This window comes from Neoarius graeffei, chromosome 16 (assembly GCF_027579695.1).
Source record: "Neoarius graeffei isolate fNeoGra1 chromosome 16, fNeoGra1.pri, whole genome shotgun sequence".
In the NCBI taxonomy this organism is placed as follows: domain Eukaryota; kingdom Metazoa; phylum Chordata; class Actinopteri; order Siluriformes; family Ariidae; genus Neoarius; species Neoarius graeffei.
This window is the reverse complement of record NC_083584.1, coordinates 17,917,137-17,937,458: the sequence shown is the minus strand read 5'-3', so window position 1 is coordinate 17,937,458 and position 20,322 is coordinate 17,917,137. Positions and strand designations below refer to the sequence as shown.

Below are 20,322 nucleotides of genomic sequence, written 5' to 3'. Positions count from 1 at the left end.
GAGCAAGCCTGTGGTGATGGTGGCAAGGAAAAACTCCCTCAGAGGACATGAGGAAGAAACCTCGAGAGGAACCAGACTCAAAAGGGAACCCATCCTCATTTGGACAACAACAGACAACATGACTGTAACATTAACAGTTTTAACATGAAGTCAGTTTCATTGATGTTATAAACTCTTCATTGATGGAAACTTGAGTGCAAAACTGTTCATGACAACTGCAGTCCCAAAGTTAGCAAGTCAACTGTAGTCCTCAGCCATAAAAGCATGACTGTAAGTGTCCAGAGCATCTTCCAAGTGTGACTTTCAACTGTCCACATGGGGCCGTCCTCCACAGGAGCGATGTGATGAGACTCCAACCAGACACAAGGCACCAGGATGGATCAGGCAGGTCCGAGGGGCAGAAGAGGTCAGCATCTCGATCTCAGGATTGACATGTAACTCAGAGGGACAGATGGGGGGGGGCAGAGAGAAAACACAGGTTGTTGGGTATGCCCAGTGTCACCTGAATAAGTAGGAACAGTATACATATTGCACTGCGTACAAGCAGGGACTCCAGCAAAACTAACTATGACAGCATAACTAAAAGGGGAGAGCCAGAAGGTAACACAGGCATGAGGGAGCCCCGGGACATAAAGCAGCAGCCACTACACCGTCAACAAACTCGAGTGAGCAAGCGAGTGGGGGACTGACAGCATCCAAACATCCCAGTTTACCAAAACACTCTCTGTCTGAGGACCCTCCAGATCTACACCTTTACCTCATAAACGCCATTAACTATGACTTGACTAAACAGATGTTTTCAGCCGAGACTTAAACGCTGAGACTGTGTCTGATTCCCGAACACTACTTGGAAGGCTGTTCCATAACTGTGGGGCTTTGTAAGAAAAGGCTCCGCCCCCTGATGTAGCCTTCACTATACGAGGTACCAGCAGATAGCCTGCACCTTTTTATCTAAGTAGGCGTGGTGGGTCATAGAGGACCAGAAGTTCGCTCAGGTACTGTGGCGCGTGACCATTCAGTGCTTTAAAGGTCAATAGTAGTATTTTATAATTAATACGAAATTTGATTGGGAGCCAATGCAGTGTGGATAAGACAGGGGTGATGTGGTCATATTTTCTAGTTCTAGTAAGGACTCTTGCTGCTGCATTTTGAACTAACTGGAGCTTGTTTATGCACTTATTGGAACTTCCAGACAGTAAGGCATTACAATAATCCAACCTGGCGGTAACGAAAGCATGAGTCAAAAGGGAACCCATCCTCATTTGGGTGATAACAGATAACGTGATTCTAAACAAGTGTTGCCAGGCAAAACAAACCTCGCCCGGCAGCACTTATTTTATACCTACTGTATATGTTGATAATGATAATATTTCTCAATCATCAGCTGTTAGGTTATAGTCCGATGAAAATCCATGACCTTGAGTTTGACATTTCACAGTCATTCAAGGTCAAAGGTCATGGTGCCAAATGAAAGTCCATATGGCACTTCCTATAAGTTGATAATGGTAAATGTCTGTCTACCATCAATTGTTTTCAAGTTACAGCTTTCTGAAAAACCATGACCTTAAGTTTAGATCATGGTGCCAAATAAAAGGTGATATGGGAGTTCCTATATTCTCATAATAGGAAACATCTGTCAAACCGTTTTTGAGTTATAATGGAAAATATGTTATTTTGACTGAAAGGTTGACCTTTCCGGTGACCTTGACCTTCACCTTGACCCGATTACCCCCAAAATTTAATCAGGTAATCTATGGATCATTGACCACCTACCCTGGAAATTTGAAGTCAATGGGTGCAACCGTCTAGACACTAGATTGTTAACAGACAGACACACAAACAAACCGCACTGATTACAATACCTCGCCCCGCTTACTCCGTCGCGGGTGAGGTAATAACTCATTTCTATAACTGACTATAGCTTCTATATTGTCACAAAGTATAACTGTGAAACCAGAAAATTCACTATAGTTTTAATATGAAGTCTGTTTTGTTGAAGTTATAAACTGTTCATTGATGGAAACTTGAGTGCAAAACTTCATGACAACTGCAGTCTTAAAGTTAGCAAGTCAACTATAGTCCTCAGCCATAGATGTATTACTGTACAGTAAGTGTCCGGAGCCATCTTCCAAGTGTGAATTCTGACTGTCCATATGGGGCTGTCCTCCATAGGAGCAATGTGATGAGGCTCCAGCAGGCTTGTAGTACTCGAGTCCAGGACTCGGACTCGAGTCTGACTCGTGCCCTAATTTTAAGGACTTGTGACTCGACTTGGACTTGAGCACTGATGACTCAGACTTGGACTCGGACTCATGCATTAACTGCATTCAGACTCAAACTGGAGACGAGGACTCTGATTTTTCTTTATTTTTTGTAACATGCCATAATAATTTGGCATAAGATATTTATATCTACATTAATTCTTGTACTAGGGTGGCACGGTGGTGTAGTGGTTAGCACTGTCACCTCACAGTAAGAAGGTCCTGGGTTCGAGCCAAGCGGCCAGCTGGGGCCTTTCTGTGTGGAGTTTGCATGTTGTCTGCGTGGGTTTCCTCTGGGCTTCCCCCATAGTCCAAAGACATGCAGGTTAGTTTAATTGGAGACTCTAAATTGACCGTGAGTGTGAATGGTTGTTTGTCTCTATGTGTCAGCCCTGCGATGACCTAGCGACTTGTCCAGGGTGTACCCTGCCTCTCGCCCATAGTCAGCTGGGACAGGCTCCAGCTTGCCTGCGACCCTGTACAGGATAAGCAGCTTGGCTACAGATAATGGATGGATAATTTTTGTACTAATTTCATGCAAGAGTGTCACACCTGCGCACCTTGGCACATGCATCAGATAGACTCTCGGGCGTGGTCCGGACAGTGCGTGCACTAAGCAGACGCTCTCGTGCGCACAACATAAATAGCTTGCACCTGCACAGGATTAAGGTGCAATTAGCGCACCTATATAAAAACTGTGAAAACACACTTACTTTGCGAAATATTGAGTTGTGTTGCTGACACATTACCGAGCCTTATTTCCTTGTTTGGGTTCCTGATCCCTGATTTCCTGTTTTTCGTCTTTGATTCTGCCAAGTCTACGATAGCCTGTTTGTGCCTCGCTTGACCTATTGCCTGTTACTGTTTTACGATTTTGCCTGCCTTTCTGGATTGTTTACCTGCCTTCACTTGTATTAATAAACACACCTTCTGCACTTACATCCATCTCCCAACCATCTCTGACAGAATGCTTCACACTCCCTGACAAAGAGAATGCACATTCACCTGTTTATACATCATGTTCAGGAACAAACTAATGTTAATGATGCTAAAACAGCCACCGTCAAATGGTGCAGTTGGAGTGTTTGACTCGGACTCAATTCGGATCAGTAGTGGACTCAACTCAGACTCGACTCAAAATTTTCTTTCATGACTTGGACTTGACTCAGACTTGAACCCTGGGGTCTCGAAACTGGACTCCGACTCAAGGTTTAGTGACTTGACTACAATACTTGCCTCCAGCCAGATGTAGGGCATCAGGATGGATCAGGCAGGTCTGAGGAGCAGAAGAGGTCAGCGTCTCGGTTTCAGGATCGACATGTAACTCAGAGGGACAGACAGAGTGAAGAAGGGAGGGTGGGAGAAAGAGGGAACACAGGTTGTCAGGTATGCCTAGTGTCACCTAATTAGTAAGAACATGATACATTTTGCACTGAGTGTAAGTGCACCCTGAGTGCAGAGTAATTTTTTATTTCATCATAGCAAAACTAAGTGTCCAGAGCCATCTTATAAGTGTATCTTTAGGCTGTCTGTATGGGGCCATCCTCCACAGAAGTGATGTGATGAGAACTCCAGCCAAAAGTAGGACATCAAGATGGATCATGCAGGTCTGAAGAGTGGGAGAGGCCAGTATCACTGGTATCTTAGGACTTTTGTGTAACTCGACAGAAGTTAAGACTATGTCTGAGTCCCAAACACTAATTAGAAGGATGGTCCAAAGAAGGACAAGCTAATGCTGACACCTATCTGTTGGAGCCAGCATTAATTTTTTCAGCAGTTTGTGCTACAGTAGCTCTTCTGTGGGATTGGACCATATGGGCTAGCCTTCGTGCCCCATGCAAATCGATGAGCCTTCGACACCGATGACACTGTCACCGGTTCACTGGTTGGCCTTCCTTGGACCACTTTTGGTAGGTACTAACCACTGCATACCGGGAACACCCCACAAAATGTGCCATTTTGGAGATGCTCAGATCCAGTCATCTAGCCATCACAATTTGGCCCTTGTCAAAGTCACTCAGATCCTTACGCTTACCCATTTTTCCTGCTTCCAGCACATCAACTTTGAGAAATGACTGTTCTCTTGTTGCCTTGTATATCCCACCTCTTGACAGGTACCATTGTAATGAGATAATCAATATTATTCTATCCACATTCACCGGATATGAGCAATCGTCCGCTCTGATTGGCTACTCTACTACTAGGATATCAGCTCATATACCATGAGTACAGAAAAAAATGGCAGAGCATGTTGCTAAACCAACCGAGGATGAAATTAAAACTACTCAAAAACAACCCCCCCCCAAAAAAACTATAAAAAAGCAACAAAATATGCAATGAAATATTTGATAGTAAAACTATATCTTTTATTATTTTTCAATAATTATTATTATAGCATTTTTCACAATTGCTACTGTCATTTACCTGGTTTGTTTACATTCTAAGCTGAAATGATTTTGTCAGATGTTTTGCATGAAGTTTTTATTTATTGAATTTGCAAAAAATAAAATAACTCTGTTTCTCAAAATCCAGTGAATGCAGATAGAATAAAACAGTCATTCCATTCAATCTCATCGTCATACATGGCTTATAGTCAACTCGGTGCGACGCGCCTCGTTGGCTATCAGCTCATGTATTTTGCAGAATAACTGTTAATCAATCACTTCACCTGTCAGTGTTCATAATGTTATTGATGATGATGATAGGTGTACATATTTTGTTTCAGAAAAGTGAAATATATACATATCTTGAGCAATAAATAAACTCAAAACTATGGATTAATGAATTAATTAATTATCACCTGTTGAAACTTTGGACTGGAGACCAAAGAAGGAGAGAAAGACCTGTACAGACTAGCTAGGCAGAGAAACGGAAGCGAGGGTTGTACAGCAGGTAAGAGTGATGAAAGATGTAAATGGAAATGTGCTGACAAACAAAGTGAGTGTATTAAGAAGGTGGAAAGAGTACTTTGAGGATTTATTAAATGAGGTGTGCAGTTGGAACGACTGAATGGTTCAAGGTGAAGGTGGGACTTCATCAAGGATCTGCTTTGAGTCCTTTCTTGTTTGCCATAGTGATGGATAGCTTGACGGACGAAGTGAGGCAAGAGTCACCATGGAACATGATGTTTGCAGATGATATTGTGATATGTGGTGAAAGTAGAAAGGAGGTTGAGTTGGGTTTGGAGAGATGGAGGTATGCATTGGAACGAAGAGGAATGAAGGTGAGCAGTAGCAAAACAGAATACATGTGCATCAGTGAGAATGGGGATGAGAGTGTAGTGAAGATGCAAGGAGTAGACAGAAAGAAAGTCGGTGAATTCAAGTACCTGGGGTCAACTGTGCAGGAAAATGGGGGCTGCGATAGTGAGGTGAGAAAGAGAGTGCAGGCAGGGTGGAGCAGTTGGAGAAGGATTTCGGGAGTCATTTGTGATAGGAAAGTCCCAGCAAAAGTGAAAGGTAAGATGTATAAGACAGTAGTGAGACCAGCTGTGATGTATGGATTGGAGACCGTACCTTTAACGAAGAGACAGGAGGCAAAGTTGGGGGTGGTGGAGTTGAGGATGTTAAGGTTTGCGATGGGAGTGACAAGGTTGGACAGGATAAGGAATGAGCACATCAGAGGGACAGCACATGTGGAGAGCTTGGGAATTAAGCTAAGAGAGATGAGACTGAGATGGTATGGACACATCCTGAGAAGAGATGCAGAGCATGTTGGAAGGAGAATGTTGAGGATGGAGCTGCCAGGCACACGAAAACGAGGAAGGCCAAAGAGGAGATCCATGGATGTGGTGAGAGAGGACATGAAAGTGGCAGATGTGGTAGAGAAGGATGCGGAAGACAGGGAGCAATGGAGACGAAAGATCCGCTGTGGTGACCCCTAATCAGGAGCAGCCAGAAGAAGAAGAAGATCTGTTTAAACTCCACAAAAGTTTTTTTTCACTCATCTGAATGGGATGGTCAGAAAATCATGTTACACATGCATTGTAAAAATGATTTGATCCTTTAACCTAAAAAAAGTTAGTAACCGGGCTGCCTTATAATTTTGAGTTCATTGAAACTCATATAGATAGATAGATAGATAGATAGATAGATAGATAGATAGATAGATAGATAGATAGATAGATAGATAGATAGATAGATAGATAGATAGATAGATAGATAGATAGATAGATAGATAGCACAATGAAGCAATCAATTTAAATTACTGCATGAGTTTCAGTGAACTCAAAATTTTTAAGGCAGTCCAGTTGCTAACTTTTTAAGTTAAAACAACAAATAAATTTTTGGTCCTGCACATGCAAATTCTACGGGTCTTGCGACAAATCAAAAACTCATATATGGGACCTGTACTCCTTTTGTACGCCTGAACCAAGTCAGCAGCGCAGCTAGTAGGGGCTTTTTGTGATGACAGTAAGACGCATGAGTGACGCACGGTCATTGCACGAGCGACGTGCTTCAGAAGTACTACACAAGTACTCCACACTTGCTATTTGTGCGGTCCGCAAGACAGAAGTACTGTACATCTCACTTTCTGCCCCTATGTGTGGCATGCACGCAGCGCACGTGACCCGCACGCGACACGAGGGGCAAGACTCTGGGTGTATATATATTGGGGAGGAACCAAGGAACTGATCGTGTAGCATTATAGAAGGGAAGAAGACCACCTCATTTGCTGTTTTTGTTTGAGTGTATGTTTAATTTACCATGCAAACGTCAAATAATAAAACATGAGTATAAGGGAATAACGCATTTTATTACACTGTAAAAAACCCAACTAAATAGCCCAACAGTTTGGGCATTGAAACACGCTTTGACTCCGAGCCGCTGTCCTGCTCCTACTCCTGCTGAGTGGTGGGACGGGGTGTCGGGATGTCCTTGTCCTCATCACCGAGCATGGCACAATGGCCTGACAGCAAAGATGGGATTGCAATGTCCTCACTTCTGGATGTCGTTCGCTGAAACATATATGAAAATCAACATATATAATATTAATTACATAAGCATATAGATACTGAAATGAATGTTTAAAGCATGTGTATTTACCTGTGAAACTTTCCCCTGGGTTCACCGCAACCCTGCAGCACGGCTGCGAGCTACCAAACCCTGCAACCCATGCCGTGCGTGTCCAAAACACTTACAGAGGATTGTGAGTGAGTTTCAATTGAATATAAAAAAATGAGTTAAATAAATAGTAATAAGCAGTTTACATAAATAGTAGAAGTAGTCTACATATTTTATTGCAACATTTTCTATATGTAGGCTGATCTCATTTGGTTTACAGATGAGTGAAAATTACTCAGAGTATTACATATAGCTGCCCCAGACAATACAGTAATGATATCTTATGCGTTTATATCTTTTAGGGATGGTTGAAAATCACCATTTTTGTAGTAATTATTCAAGAGTTACATCAGTAAAGTTCCAACAAAACTAGTTCGGTGATCCGGCTGTGTTATTGTTTACGGAATTCTGGGGAAGCCGAGTACAGCAGGTGCGTGTGTAAAAATAACCATGGCGCAATATATAATTACAGATTATGAGACTCAGTGTTGTAGTCGAGTCACTAAACTTAAGTCTGAGTCCCGTCTCGAATCCCCAGTATTCAAGTCTGAGTCAAGTCCAAGTCATTAAAAAAAATTTCGAGTTGAGTCAGAGTCAAATCCACTATTGAGCCAAGTCAAGTCTGAGAACGAGACTCCAACCGCACCATTTGACGGTGGCTGTTTTAGCGCCATTAACATTAGCTTGTTCCTGAACATGTGAATGTGCATTCTCTTTGTCAGGGAGTGTGAAGTATTCTGTCAGAGACGGTTGGGAGACGGATGTAAGTGCAGAAGGTGTGTTTATTAATACAAGTGAAGACACGTAAATAATCCAGAACGGCAGACAAAATTGTAAAACGGTGAAACAGGTGATGCGGTAGGTCGAGCGAGGCACAAACAGGCTATCGTAGACTCGGCAGAATCAAAGATGAGAAACAGGAAATCAGGGCTCAGGAAACCAAACAAGGAAAACGGCTCAGTAATGTGTCAGCAACGCAACTCAATACTTCGCAAAGTAAGTGTGTTTTCACAGTTTTTATATCGGCGCACTGATTGCTCCTTAATCCTGTGCACATACGAGTTCTTTACGGCTGTCTAGAGCGCACCCGAGAGTCTATCTGATGCATATGCCAAGGCGCACAGGTGTGACATTCTTGCACGAAATTAGTACAAAAATTAATGTAGATACAAATATCTTATGCCAAATTATTATGGCATGTTACAAAAAAAGAAAGAAAAAATCCGAGTCCTCGTCTCCAATTTACGAGTCTGAATGCAATCAATGCACGAGTCTGAGTCATCAGTGATCAAGTCCCAGTCGAATCACGAGTCCTTAAAATTAGGGCAAGAGTAGGACTCAAGTCTGAGTCCTGGACACAAGTACTACAAGCCTGATTAGACTTCATTGAATTCGGAGAAATGGCGATCAAATACCTCAATAAAATAAATATCTGTGGCGAATCTTCATTTTATTTGGACATTCTTTTCACATTAACACATTATCGTAAAATATTTTGGAGGAATTTTCCAACAGTGCCAAACTCACTTATGGTTTGTTTTCATTCACAATGTGATTCTGTCACCCTTATCATCCATCCATCCATTATCTCTAGCCGCTTTATCCTGTCCTACAGGGTCGCAGGCAAGCTGGAGCCTATCCCAGCTGACTACGGGCGAAAGGCGGGGTACACCCTGGACAAGTCGCCAGGTCATCACAGGGCTGACACATAGACACAGACAACCATTCACACTCACATTCACACCTACGGTCAATTTAGAGTCACCAGTTAACCTAACCTGCATGTCTTTGGACTGTGGGGGAAACCGGAGCACCCGGAGGAAACCCACGCGGACACGGGGAGAACATGCAAACTCCACACAGAAAGGCCCTCGCCGGCCATGGGGCTTGAACCCGGACCTTCTTGCTGTGAGGCGACAGTGCTAACCACTACACCAAGTTAATTTATACTTCAAGGTTTACTGGATTAATCAAGATGTAACTTTCTGTTCTCCAGAAGCTTTGAATCTGGATGAGTCTAAAGCTTAAAACTGCAGATCAAGTAATGGGTTTAACAACACACGCACCATAATGGGGCTTTGGATTCTTGTTACAGTTAGAGTTTTATTGAAAAATTATAAACCATGAAAGCATAATGATTATCATAACTATATCTGCTTTTTGATAAACTTTGTTAATCATGTTCCTTTCATTTAACTCGTAAATACATAGGGAAACTAGAAAAGCACTCGGAGAGCGCAGACCTCCACCAAGCAGCTCATTTCACCACATATTGAGACTTACACCTAAAATGAGATACTAGAATCCTTTAAAAAAATCCTGGATCCAGAAGGTGATCTGGATCACCGCCAAAATTTAATGGATTGTTACCTGTGCCCAGTCACACCTCTGGAAAAAATTTCAGACCAATCCGTTCATAACTTTTTCCGTAATGTTGCTAACAGACAAACCAACAAACCAACGCTACCGAAAACATAACCTCCTTGGCGGAGGTAAAAAAGGTTATGGTCAGGACGAGTGAAAATCTTGCTGCTTATCTGACTGGAAGAGTGGATTAACCTTCATCCTACCAAGTGGGGTCCATCTGGACCCCGCACCTATATGTTTGTTTGCCATTTTAAAAATATGTGACATACTGCCTCACCGTTTTATGAATTTGTCGGAATTTATGTCTTAATTAAAACACTAAAGCACCGGAAGATCAGCTTTTTGCATTGTGAAGGTATAATTAATTTGTTACTGGGGTCCAACCGGACCCCAGAGTAAAGTTTATCTGTCTTTCATTTTATAATTGAATAGCACACTGAAAGTTAACTTCTTTTATTTCTTTTATGTTCCATAATGAAACTACCAAGGCATTCCTTCTTGGGGTCCGTGTGGACCCCACTGCTGCAATAAGCACAGGCTGCAAAACAAAAGCCCTAAATTATTTTACAGTTACTTTTTTGTTTTAAATTCTGTAAGAAAAGACCTAAGTTGTAATCCAGAATGTTTTACAGCTGCATGAGCTGCAAAAATCATGTATATAATGCCAATTTTTTTTGTGGCGCTATAATTTGCTACATGTATGCTAGTTATTGCAATATTATTGCAATGTTATTGCATTTATAATACATCATTGATATTCAGCCATAGTGGATTTTGTTCTTCAATAAAGTTATGTCTGTTTGCTGCATTGAATTGGTTCTTACTGCATTGATTTCAAGGTATTCCCTCCTGGGGTCCATACGGACCCCGCCTGGTAGTTTGTGTATGTAAAATTGGCTGGTAGGATGAAGGTTAATTGTGTTCTTTATGCCTTGGGCCCTTTAGTGTATTGCTGTTATTAATACAAGATGTTCTGAACAAAACTTATCTGGTGATTTTGTCTTTATAAGCTTTAATTTTAAAGAAAAGTATTGGGGTCCAAACGGACCCCACATGGTAAGATTAAGGTGTAAAATAGCATGGTAGGATGAGGGTTAAAAAGTTAATATCAAGCCCTGTTAGTGCATGTTTTTGGTTGGGAACAATGAAGGAATGGGGAGTACAGGATTTGTTTCAGTATTGAATTTCTAAACAGCTAGCTTTAACAAACTCCTGCAAACAAAACCATTAAGTGATATTCAACAGAGTATATTTTGTTTTCAAAATGAGACCCGTGTAATAACTTGCAAAAATACATTGTTATCTTACGTTTTTCCTTTTGAATGTTCCTAGAAACGAGTGGAGATTGCCTTCTGGAACTCACTGACCTTGAGCTGGACCCTCCTGAGCTGGTGGTACAATATGGAGATCGTGTCTCTGTGAGCTGCCGTTCCCTCTCCAGCTACACTCGTCTGGCCTGGAACGTTCCACTCGAAGATATGTCGCGTCCTGATAATCAGGCTGTCACCTGGGAAACGGACAATCTGATTGATTGGGAAATCCAACCTGTGTGCTACATAATGGATGATGTACAATGCAACATAACTCTCCCACTTACCATTTACAGTAAGTAACCAATATTAAAGTGTTGATTTACTGGTGAGTAAGACTTTGGTTCACAGTGAATATGTGCACCACAGAATATTACAAATGCAAGAATATTATGTGTGGAAAAAGGCAGGCAGTAGATACATAATTATCTTCTCTCTGGGCAGAGCTTCCAGACAAGGTGTCCATCAAACATGTGGGTCATGCTGAAGGAGGAGAGTATGAGCTCCAGTGTGACATTCAGAATGTTGCTCCTCTTCATCTCCTCTCGGTGAACTGGTACAGAGGACCTGTTCTTATAAACACCACAAACGTTACTGACTTGTCCAACAACGTTCCAATGAATCATTCCACCATACTCCACTTCTCCCCCAAGAGAGATGATGATGATGATGATGATGATGGTGGTGGTGATGATGATGATGATGATGATGATGATAATGGAGTTCAGTACAGATGTGAGGCAAAGATGAATCTGGGACCAGAAGGTCCTCAGCCTCCACCTACAGTGACATCAGATCCTCTCAACATTACCAAATCCAGTGAGTATTGTTTAACAGTTATTCCACAAAATCAAGTCGTACATGAGCTGATAGCCAACGAGGTGCATAGCGCCGAGTAGGCTATAAGCCATGTACGATGAGATTGAGTGGAATAATTCTTTTATTCTATCCACATTCACTGGATTTTGAGAAACAGAGCATTTTTATTTTTTGCAAATTCGATAAATAAAAACTTTGTACAAAACGACCGACAAAACCATTTCTGCTTAGAATGTAAACAAACCGGCAAAATGACAGTAGCAATTTGTGAAAAAAATTCTATAATAATAATTCTTGAAAAATAAAGAGAGTTACGTTCTTACCATCAAATACTTCCATTCCATATTTTGTTGCTTTTTTTTGTGTTTTTTGGGGTTTTGTTTTCAAGTAGAGTTTTTATTTTGTCCTTGGTTGGTTCAGTAAGACACTCCGCCATTTTCTTCTTCTTTAGGGATTTTTTGGCGGTTGACAAACCAACTTAAAGGTGCATTACCGCTACCAACTGGGCTGGAGTGTGGAACAGGAGATATTGGGGGGGGGGGGGGGGGGGAGACGGATGGACCTATATTCTTTTAGCTATTTCTGTTTCTTTTAAACACTTGATAACAAAGTGATATATCTGATGCGCTCTACCATTTTGTTTCCTCTACTCACGGTATATGAACTGATATCCTAGTAGTAGAATAGCCATGTGATTGCTCATGTCCAGTGAACGTGGATAGAATAACAATCAATATCCATTGTTTTACTTCTTTCAGATATCAGAAAGCATGTTTACACATACATTACAGATGCAATAGATTGCGATTTGGTTGAAGAAAAAAAAACACTGAAGTATTCCTTTAATTTTGGATGCCTGACAGGTGATATGTAGGTCATCCGTTATTTTAATGATTGATAATTCATTAATAATGATGTCGGCATTACAATCAGTATCGATGGACAATTGTTCTACTCATCCTCAAATTGATTAATTTTTTTTTTCCTGGTGAAAGACGGCAAGAGGAAAAAGCAATTAAGAAAGTTTATGTCTAAGAAGGGCGGCACAGTAGTGCAGTGGTTAGCACTGTTGCCTCTTAGCAAGAAGGTTCTAGGGTCGAAGCTTGCACCCAACTGGGACCTTTCTGTGTGGAGTTTGCATGTTCTCCCCATTCCTGCATGGGTTTCCTCCGGGTACTCTGGTTTCCTCCTACAGTCCAAAAACATGCAGATTAGGTCAACTGGCTACTCTAAATTGCTTGTGAGTGTGAATGATTGTTTGTCTCTGTGATAGATCTCGCCCTGTCATAGATTGGCGACCTGCCTCTCCCCCAAAGTCAGCTGGGATTGGCTCTAGCTTTCCCCATGACCCTGACAGAGAAGTGGGATGGATGGATTATTTCAAAGAAAACTAAATTGTCAAGCTATGAAAGAAATCCCCAGGGTATTATGCTAACATTTCTAAAATCTAGTTACATAAAATTCCTTGTTAAGAAAAGGTCCGGATAAGCAGCAACAGTTACCATTTAATGCTTAACTATTTAACTACATAATATTGGCTGGCGTTGAGTGGTATATCAGATATATTCCATTCAGCTAGCATGATATTGAATGAGTCAAAGGCAAGTAACTGAATGGAGTATATCTGATAGACCACCAAAAAAGCCAGCCAATATCTCATCTCATTATCTCTAGCCGCTTTGTCCTGTTCTACAAGGTCGCAGGCAAGCTGGAGCCTATCCCAGCTGACTACGGGCGAAAGGCGGGGTACACCCTGGACAAGTCGCCAGGTCATCACAGGGCTGACACATAGACACAGACAACCATTCACACTCACATTCACACCTACGGCCAATTTAGAGTCACCAGTTAACCTAACCTGCATGTCTTTGGACTGTGGGGGAAACCGGAGCACCCGGAGGAAACCTACGCGGACACGGGGAGAACATGCAAACTCCGCACAGAAAAGCCCTCGCCGGCCACGGGGCTCGAACCCGGACCTTCTTGCTGTGAGGCGACAGCGCTAACCACTACACCACCGTGCCGCCTCCAGCCAATATCATTATTATTATACATGCATACATACACTCTTCATATCAGCATATCAGCATTCTTAAAGGCCAACGCGAGCTTAACCGCGAGTTGGTGCCGTCAGCGCAGCAGTAAAGTCACCTTCCACCCGGTGTAGCATTCATCAGTAGTGCTAATGAATGCTAATAAAATGGTCAAGCCAGTGCTATTGAGGGCAAGTAGCACAGGCTAACGACCGAGAAACTCAGATTTCTGTCTCCAGACTCTTCTTCTATGCTGCACGCTCACTACAGTATTTTTCACTCAGACTTAAGGATTCATTTCCCTGTGTAATTTACTTAGTTACTTTTAAAATCAACATTGACAGGTACACACAACGGAGCGACCTGGCAGCCTGACGCTAATCCCTTGCAAAATCCTTTGCTCTGTTGCTTTTTTGGTGTGTCTGGCTACGTTTTGGCTGAGCTCAAGTCCCAGCACTAATAGTTACGGTTCACCACAGCTTGGCTTGTAAATATGCATGAAGAATATCTAATGAAGTTTTGGTAGCCTTTTGGGTGTTCAACGCATCTTTCTCTTTCCCGGCAAACAAAGAAATGCTTTCGCACATACGCAGCAGAAAACTTTCTCACTGAATATTCACATCAGCACCAACATATGACGTCATGTTGTCTTAATAACCATGCAATATCGTAAACCATATTCAACACTCATTCTCCATTGGGTAGAGTGACGTAATACACGTAGGATAAGCGATATGCTAACAATATGGCATGCTATCAAACCAAATGAATGAAACCCACTAGAAGGGAATAGAACGTTTTTATTCCATCGAAAAAGTGTCCTGTATGTATAGTTGTGGTCAGAAATTTAAATACAGTGACATGAATGTCATCTTGGATATGAATGTCATGGCAATATTTTGGCTTTCAATGATTTATCTGAACTGTTCTTTTTCTGTGGCAGAATAACTGTACAGCATACATCTTGGAAAACAAATACCTAGAATTCGATGCACAATTTTCTTTGGGTTTTCTGAAATCGACACAGGGTCAAAAGTATACATATAGGGTCAAAAATTTGCATACAGCACACCTAATATTTGGGTAAAATGTCTCTTCGCAAGATTCACCTTGACCAAGCATTTTTGTTTGCCATGAACAAGCTCCTGGCAGAATTCTGGTTGGATGTTTCACAACTCTTCATGGTAGAATTCATAGAGTTCAATTAAATTTCTTGGCATGGATTCGACTTATAAGCACGGTCCATATATTTTCAATAGGATTGAAGTCAGGGCTTGTTTTAAGCTTAATGTTAGCCTGCTTTATCCTCCACAACCAACTCTGATGTGTGTTTGGGTTCATTGTCCTGCTGTGACTCCCAGTCATGTTCAAGTTTCCAATGGTTTGAGGTTATGCTGAAGAATTCTGAGGTAGTCCTCCTTCTTCATTATTCTATCCACTTTGTGCAATAAACCAGTTCCACTGGTAGTAAAACAGCCCAGAGCATGATGATCCTACCACCACCACCAGTTGGTACAGTGTCCCTCTGTACATCATGGTCATTGTGGCCAAACAACTCAATCTTTGTCTCATGTGACCATACAGCTATCTTCCAGAAGGCTTTTTCTTTGTCCATGTGGGGAGTTGCAAACTTTAGTTCAGCTTGAAGGTGTCAATTTTGGAGGAGGGGGTTATTTCTTGGATAGCAGCCTCTTAGTCCATGGTGATATAAAGCTCACTGAACTGTAGACAGTCAGTGCGTTTACATGCACATAGAGAAAATCGAATTTCTGCTGTAGCTCGACTGAAATCGAAGTTCTAAATGCCATGGAAACACCTTAGCTCGGCTGAAATTGAACCGAACTGGATTTCTCGTAATCGAGCTACGCGACCTAGATTATGCAATTGTAGCCAAGCTACTTAGTGCATGTGAACCCTATCAAGCTACGTAGTCGAGCTACTTACTTCAGCACTGCCCCTTCCAGAAGTGACAAGTGACAAGACCACAAGCGGTTCAACAAGTGCTGAGCTGCTTCGTTGTTGTCCATCTTCTCTCTCTCGATGTTGCTGTCCTCGTCGTCGTTCTTCTTGTGAACACGGAACTGATAACTTTGTTTATACTCTTGAATAGCTCTTCTTCATGACGACAACCGGAAGTGTACCGACATGATGGGGCATGTAGCGCTACCTGTGGCTCGGGTGCACAATGTACCTCACACAATAGCTCGATTTCCTTGTGTGCATGTAGGATTGGATTTCTCTGGCATCCCTGCTGGGACCCTTAGCTCGATTACCGACAGTAGCTCGATTTGGATGTGCATGTAAACGCACTGACTGATCCATCAGCTTCCAGTTCATGGCAGGGCTGCGCCATGGTGGTTTTCAGGTTGTTCCTGACAATCCGAACCAATTTCCTTTCAGCTGAGGGTGACAGTTTTGGTTTTCGTGAAGCAAAGTGGCTTGGCAAAGTGACTACACCTCACAGTAACTTACATACAATTGTTTGAATTGATCTTGGAATTTGCAGTTGTTTAGAAATGGTTCCAAGAGACATTCCTGAGTTGTGTATACCTGTGATCCTCTTTCTCAGCTCTGCACTGAGCTCCTTGGACTTTCCCATTTTACTGTGCTGGTCAATCCAATGAGTGCTGTAAACAAACACTTTTTATGAAGGCACAGGGAAGCTACCAGCTGTAGTCAATCATGATCACTAACAGGAAGCTAAGAGATCTTGGCCTTGGCAAGATGAGAGACATTTTGGAAGTTTCAGCACCTCTGAATTAATAATCTGAGCAAGTGTATGTAAATTTTTGACCCTATATGTATAATTTCGACCCTGTGTTGCTTTCAGAAAACCCAAAATAAATTAAAACATCTGCACCAAATTCATGGGGTTTTTTCTATTAAAGAAATATGTTGTACAATCATTTCACCACAGAAAACGAACAGTTCAGAGAAATCATTGAAAGCCCAAATATTGCCATGACATTCATATCTAAGATGACATTCATGTCACTGTATGTTAACTTTTGACCACAACTGTATGATAATAATCTTTAGTTCATAATTAGAAATGAAATATGAATTGGAGGTGGTTACGTTTTGTTACCACTTTTTGTTCCAACATTTTTGTTGAGAAATATGGAGTTATGTAACAACCGTGGGTTAAATTTTTACATAAAACATTAGTTTAAACAAATCCAGATTATTATTAACCTATTATTTCCAATTACTTCCCTTATTCAAATGTATTAACACGAAGTTCCACTTATATCCCACAGAAAGAGAGAAAGGGAAAAAATAGCCTCAATGAGGCTGTAGTTCATGCCGGCCACTATTGTTGTGTACAAGTTTGAAATCCGATCAATCCTGTGAGAGGAGTAACGATTTTTGTGAAATTGCATGAGCCTGTGTAGCCACATCCATGGCAGGTGGCGCCACCTGGTGAACAACTCTTGTTGGAATATGTCTTTAGAGTCTTCTGGGTGAGTTTCAGTGAAAACATCCTAGCAGTTTACGAACAGTAGTGTTTGGTGTGACGAGTCAACCAAAAATTTCAAATACCCATAAAATGTTAAATATGACAGGTGGCGCTACCATCTTGACAACTTTTATACATACCAACCTGGGGAACTTTCCATACGAGTTTGATCAAAATCTGATCACTCCTGTAGGAGGAGTAGTGATTTTCGTGAAATTGCACGTGACTCCTGTGTAGCCTCATCCATGATAGGTGGCGCCACCTGGTGAACAATTCTTGTTGAAATATGTCTTTAGAGTCTTCTGGGTGAGTTTCAGTGAAAACATCCCAGCAGTTTACACAGAATAGCATTTAATGTGACGAGTCACCCAAAAATTTCAGATGCCCATAAAATTGTAAATACTGTATGACAGGTGGTGCCACCATCTTGACAACTTTTACACACACCCATCTGGGGAACATTGTATGTAAGTTTGATCGAAATCCAATCAATCCTGTAGGAGGAGTAGTGATTTTTGTAAATTGTGGACAGACGACAGACGGATGACACGTGATCGCACAAGCTCATCTGGCCTGGCCTACGGCCGGATGAGCTAAAAATCAGATAAAAAGTTAGTCACGGCAGAGTTTGTAATGAAATGGAGTAAGTGATGCTTGATTACCATCTGTCGAGAAATTTATCAGCTACTTTCAGTGAGGACACAACTTCCTCCAGTTTAACAAATGGCATCCTATCCTTGGGCCACTGACCAAGAGCTAGGGGTTTGTTAGATTTCCAGTAAAATAAATGATGGTGTAGAAACAATTAATGTGCAAATGCTAAAATGTCTAACTGTTCATTATTAAAACTGTGGGTGGTAAAAGAGAGCAACTGGACTTGCTTGAAAGTTCTTGAAGACGTTTCACCTCTCATCCGAAAGGCTTCTTCAGTTCTGTCTGACTGGTAGGGAGCATCAGGTATGTATCCTCTCATGGATGAAAAGCTCATCTAAGGTGTCATTGAGCCCATGTTTACATTAGACCGTATCAGCGGATCATCAGATTAACGTTTTTAAAACGATTAGTGTGCACACAGCAACACCAATACACGATTTGAGTGCACACAGCAACACCAATACACGGATACGCTCGGCTCCGCAGGCATCCTGCACTCCAAATCACTCCGCCCTGAACAGCGAGTGCCCTCTGGAGGGTGCGCACTCCGGCCTTGCGCAGCTCACAGAGCGCGCGAGTGAAGTGCACGAGCCACGATTCGGGACTGAGCCGCTGTGTGTGTGATCCCAGCGCATATCACTTACCACTTGCAAGTGGAAGGATGGCAAGCCTAAAGACAATCATAACTACACAATGGGCAGTATTTGCATCAGTATTTGCAGTATTTTCATACTTTTATACTCTTTAATGAAAGGTGATACAAGGCGGAAGTCCGCGCCGTTTTTCAGCAGTCGCGTCACATGACCAACGTCAGCGAATCAGGAAGGTGGATGTCACAGTGATGTTGTCCAATGAGACACCAGCTAGAGCTCAGCACAGCGTATCCACGTATCTCAATGTTTACACAGCACCGGACCAGACACGATCTAGACTGAATACGTGGACCCTGGCGGATTCCCGTTTCCTGGCGTTTCCAGGCGGTTTAATGTAAACGGACAGTGCATCTGCAAAGAAAACGAGACAGATACGGTCTAATGTAAACTTGGCCTGAGTCATCCTGTTGGTGTGGGTCACTGGGGGCTGGTTGTGAACGGCCTCGAGAGTCGTTAGGATGATCAATGGATTGCCCGTTAGGGTGATCAATGGAATGCTGATTCTCTCTGTCCTCTTGTGAGTCACTGAAAACAGCTGGGTTTTGGTGTGCATTCAGTTGTCTGGGAAGTGTGCCAAGGACTGCATTGTAGGTGGCTGATAAATGATGTCTTAGACCCCCACCTCTGTTCAGTGATGGCCGTTCCAGGTTGACAAAAATGGCTTCTTTAACTCCTCGCTCATACCAACGATCCTCTCTGGCTAAAATGCGTACGTTGCAATCCTGAAATGAGTGTCCTTTGTTGTTAAGATGAAGGTAGACAGCAGAGTCCTGGCCTGAGGAACTGGCTCTCCTGTGTTGAGCCATGCACCTGTGAAGCGGTTGTTTTGTTTCCCCAATATACTAGTCCGTGCATTCCTCACTGCACTGAATGGCATACACTACGTTGTCCTGTTTGTGTCTGGGTATTCTGTCCTTAGGGTGGACCAGTTTCTGCTTCAGGGTGTTACTGGGTCTGAAATGTACCGGAATGTTGTGTTTGTAGAAGATCCTCCTGAGTTTCTCAAATAGACCAGAAATGTAGGGAATGACAATGCTCATGCGTTTGTTCCTGTTATCCTCTTTGTCCGTTCTGTTTCTTTTTCTGCTCTTGTTCATTATTAAAGCAACTCCAGTCCTTGGGAACACCAAACACTATGACAGCAAGGTGCACTGCAACATTAATTTTCAGTAAAGTAATTGAGCCAATAGCAGTGCAAAGCTGGGCACAAGACGAACATATAACTCAAATTGTATGGGTTTGACATTTGTCACATCTGTCTATATTGGATCCGTTTTAGGTAACCAGACTTTATGAGCTCTATGTAATATTTTAAACTTATGAGTCCGATCTTGTATGAGACTGAGCTTGTATGTATTTGTATGAATCCTATTAATAGCAACAGCACAATCCAGCGGTTGTTCTGACCTTGAGCTGGATCCTCCTGAGCTGGTGGTACAACCTGGAGATCGTGTCTCTGTGAGCTGCCGTTCCCTCTCCAACTACACTCGTCCGGCCTGGAGCTTACCACCTGGAAATGAGTCTCGGCCTGATAATCAGACTGTCACCTGGGCAACAGACAATCTGACTGATTGGGAAATCCAACCTGTGTGCTTCATGATGGATAATTTACAATGCAACAAAACTCTCCCACTTACCATTTACAGTAAGTATCAAAGTGTTGATTTACTGATTGGTGAGTAAACTTTTGGTTGTCACAGTT

At 42.2% G+C, this 20,322-nt stretch overlaps 1 protein-coding gene across 1 annotated transcript in view; it reads left to right on the top strand.

The window, feature by feature from the left end:
- The window catches only part of LOC132900475 (hemicentin-2-like), a 60,221-nt gene that overhangs the window by 10,975 nt on the left and 28,924 nt on the right, over positions 1-20,322 (top strand). Inside the window, exons 5-7 of the mRNA XM_060942587.1 lie at positions 11,024-11,296; positions 11,446-11,820; positions 19,999-20,265. Of these exons, the coding sequence (XP_060798570.1) occupies positions 11,024-11,296; positions 11,446-11,820; positions 19,999-20,265 (915 nt within the window). The remainder of the gene's footprint in view (positions 1-11,023; positions 11,297-11,445; positions 11,821-19,998; positions 20,266-20,322) is intronic.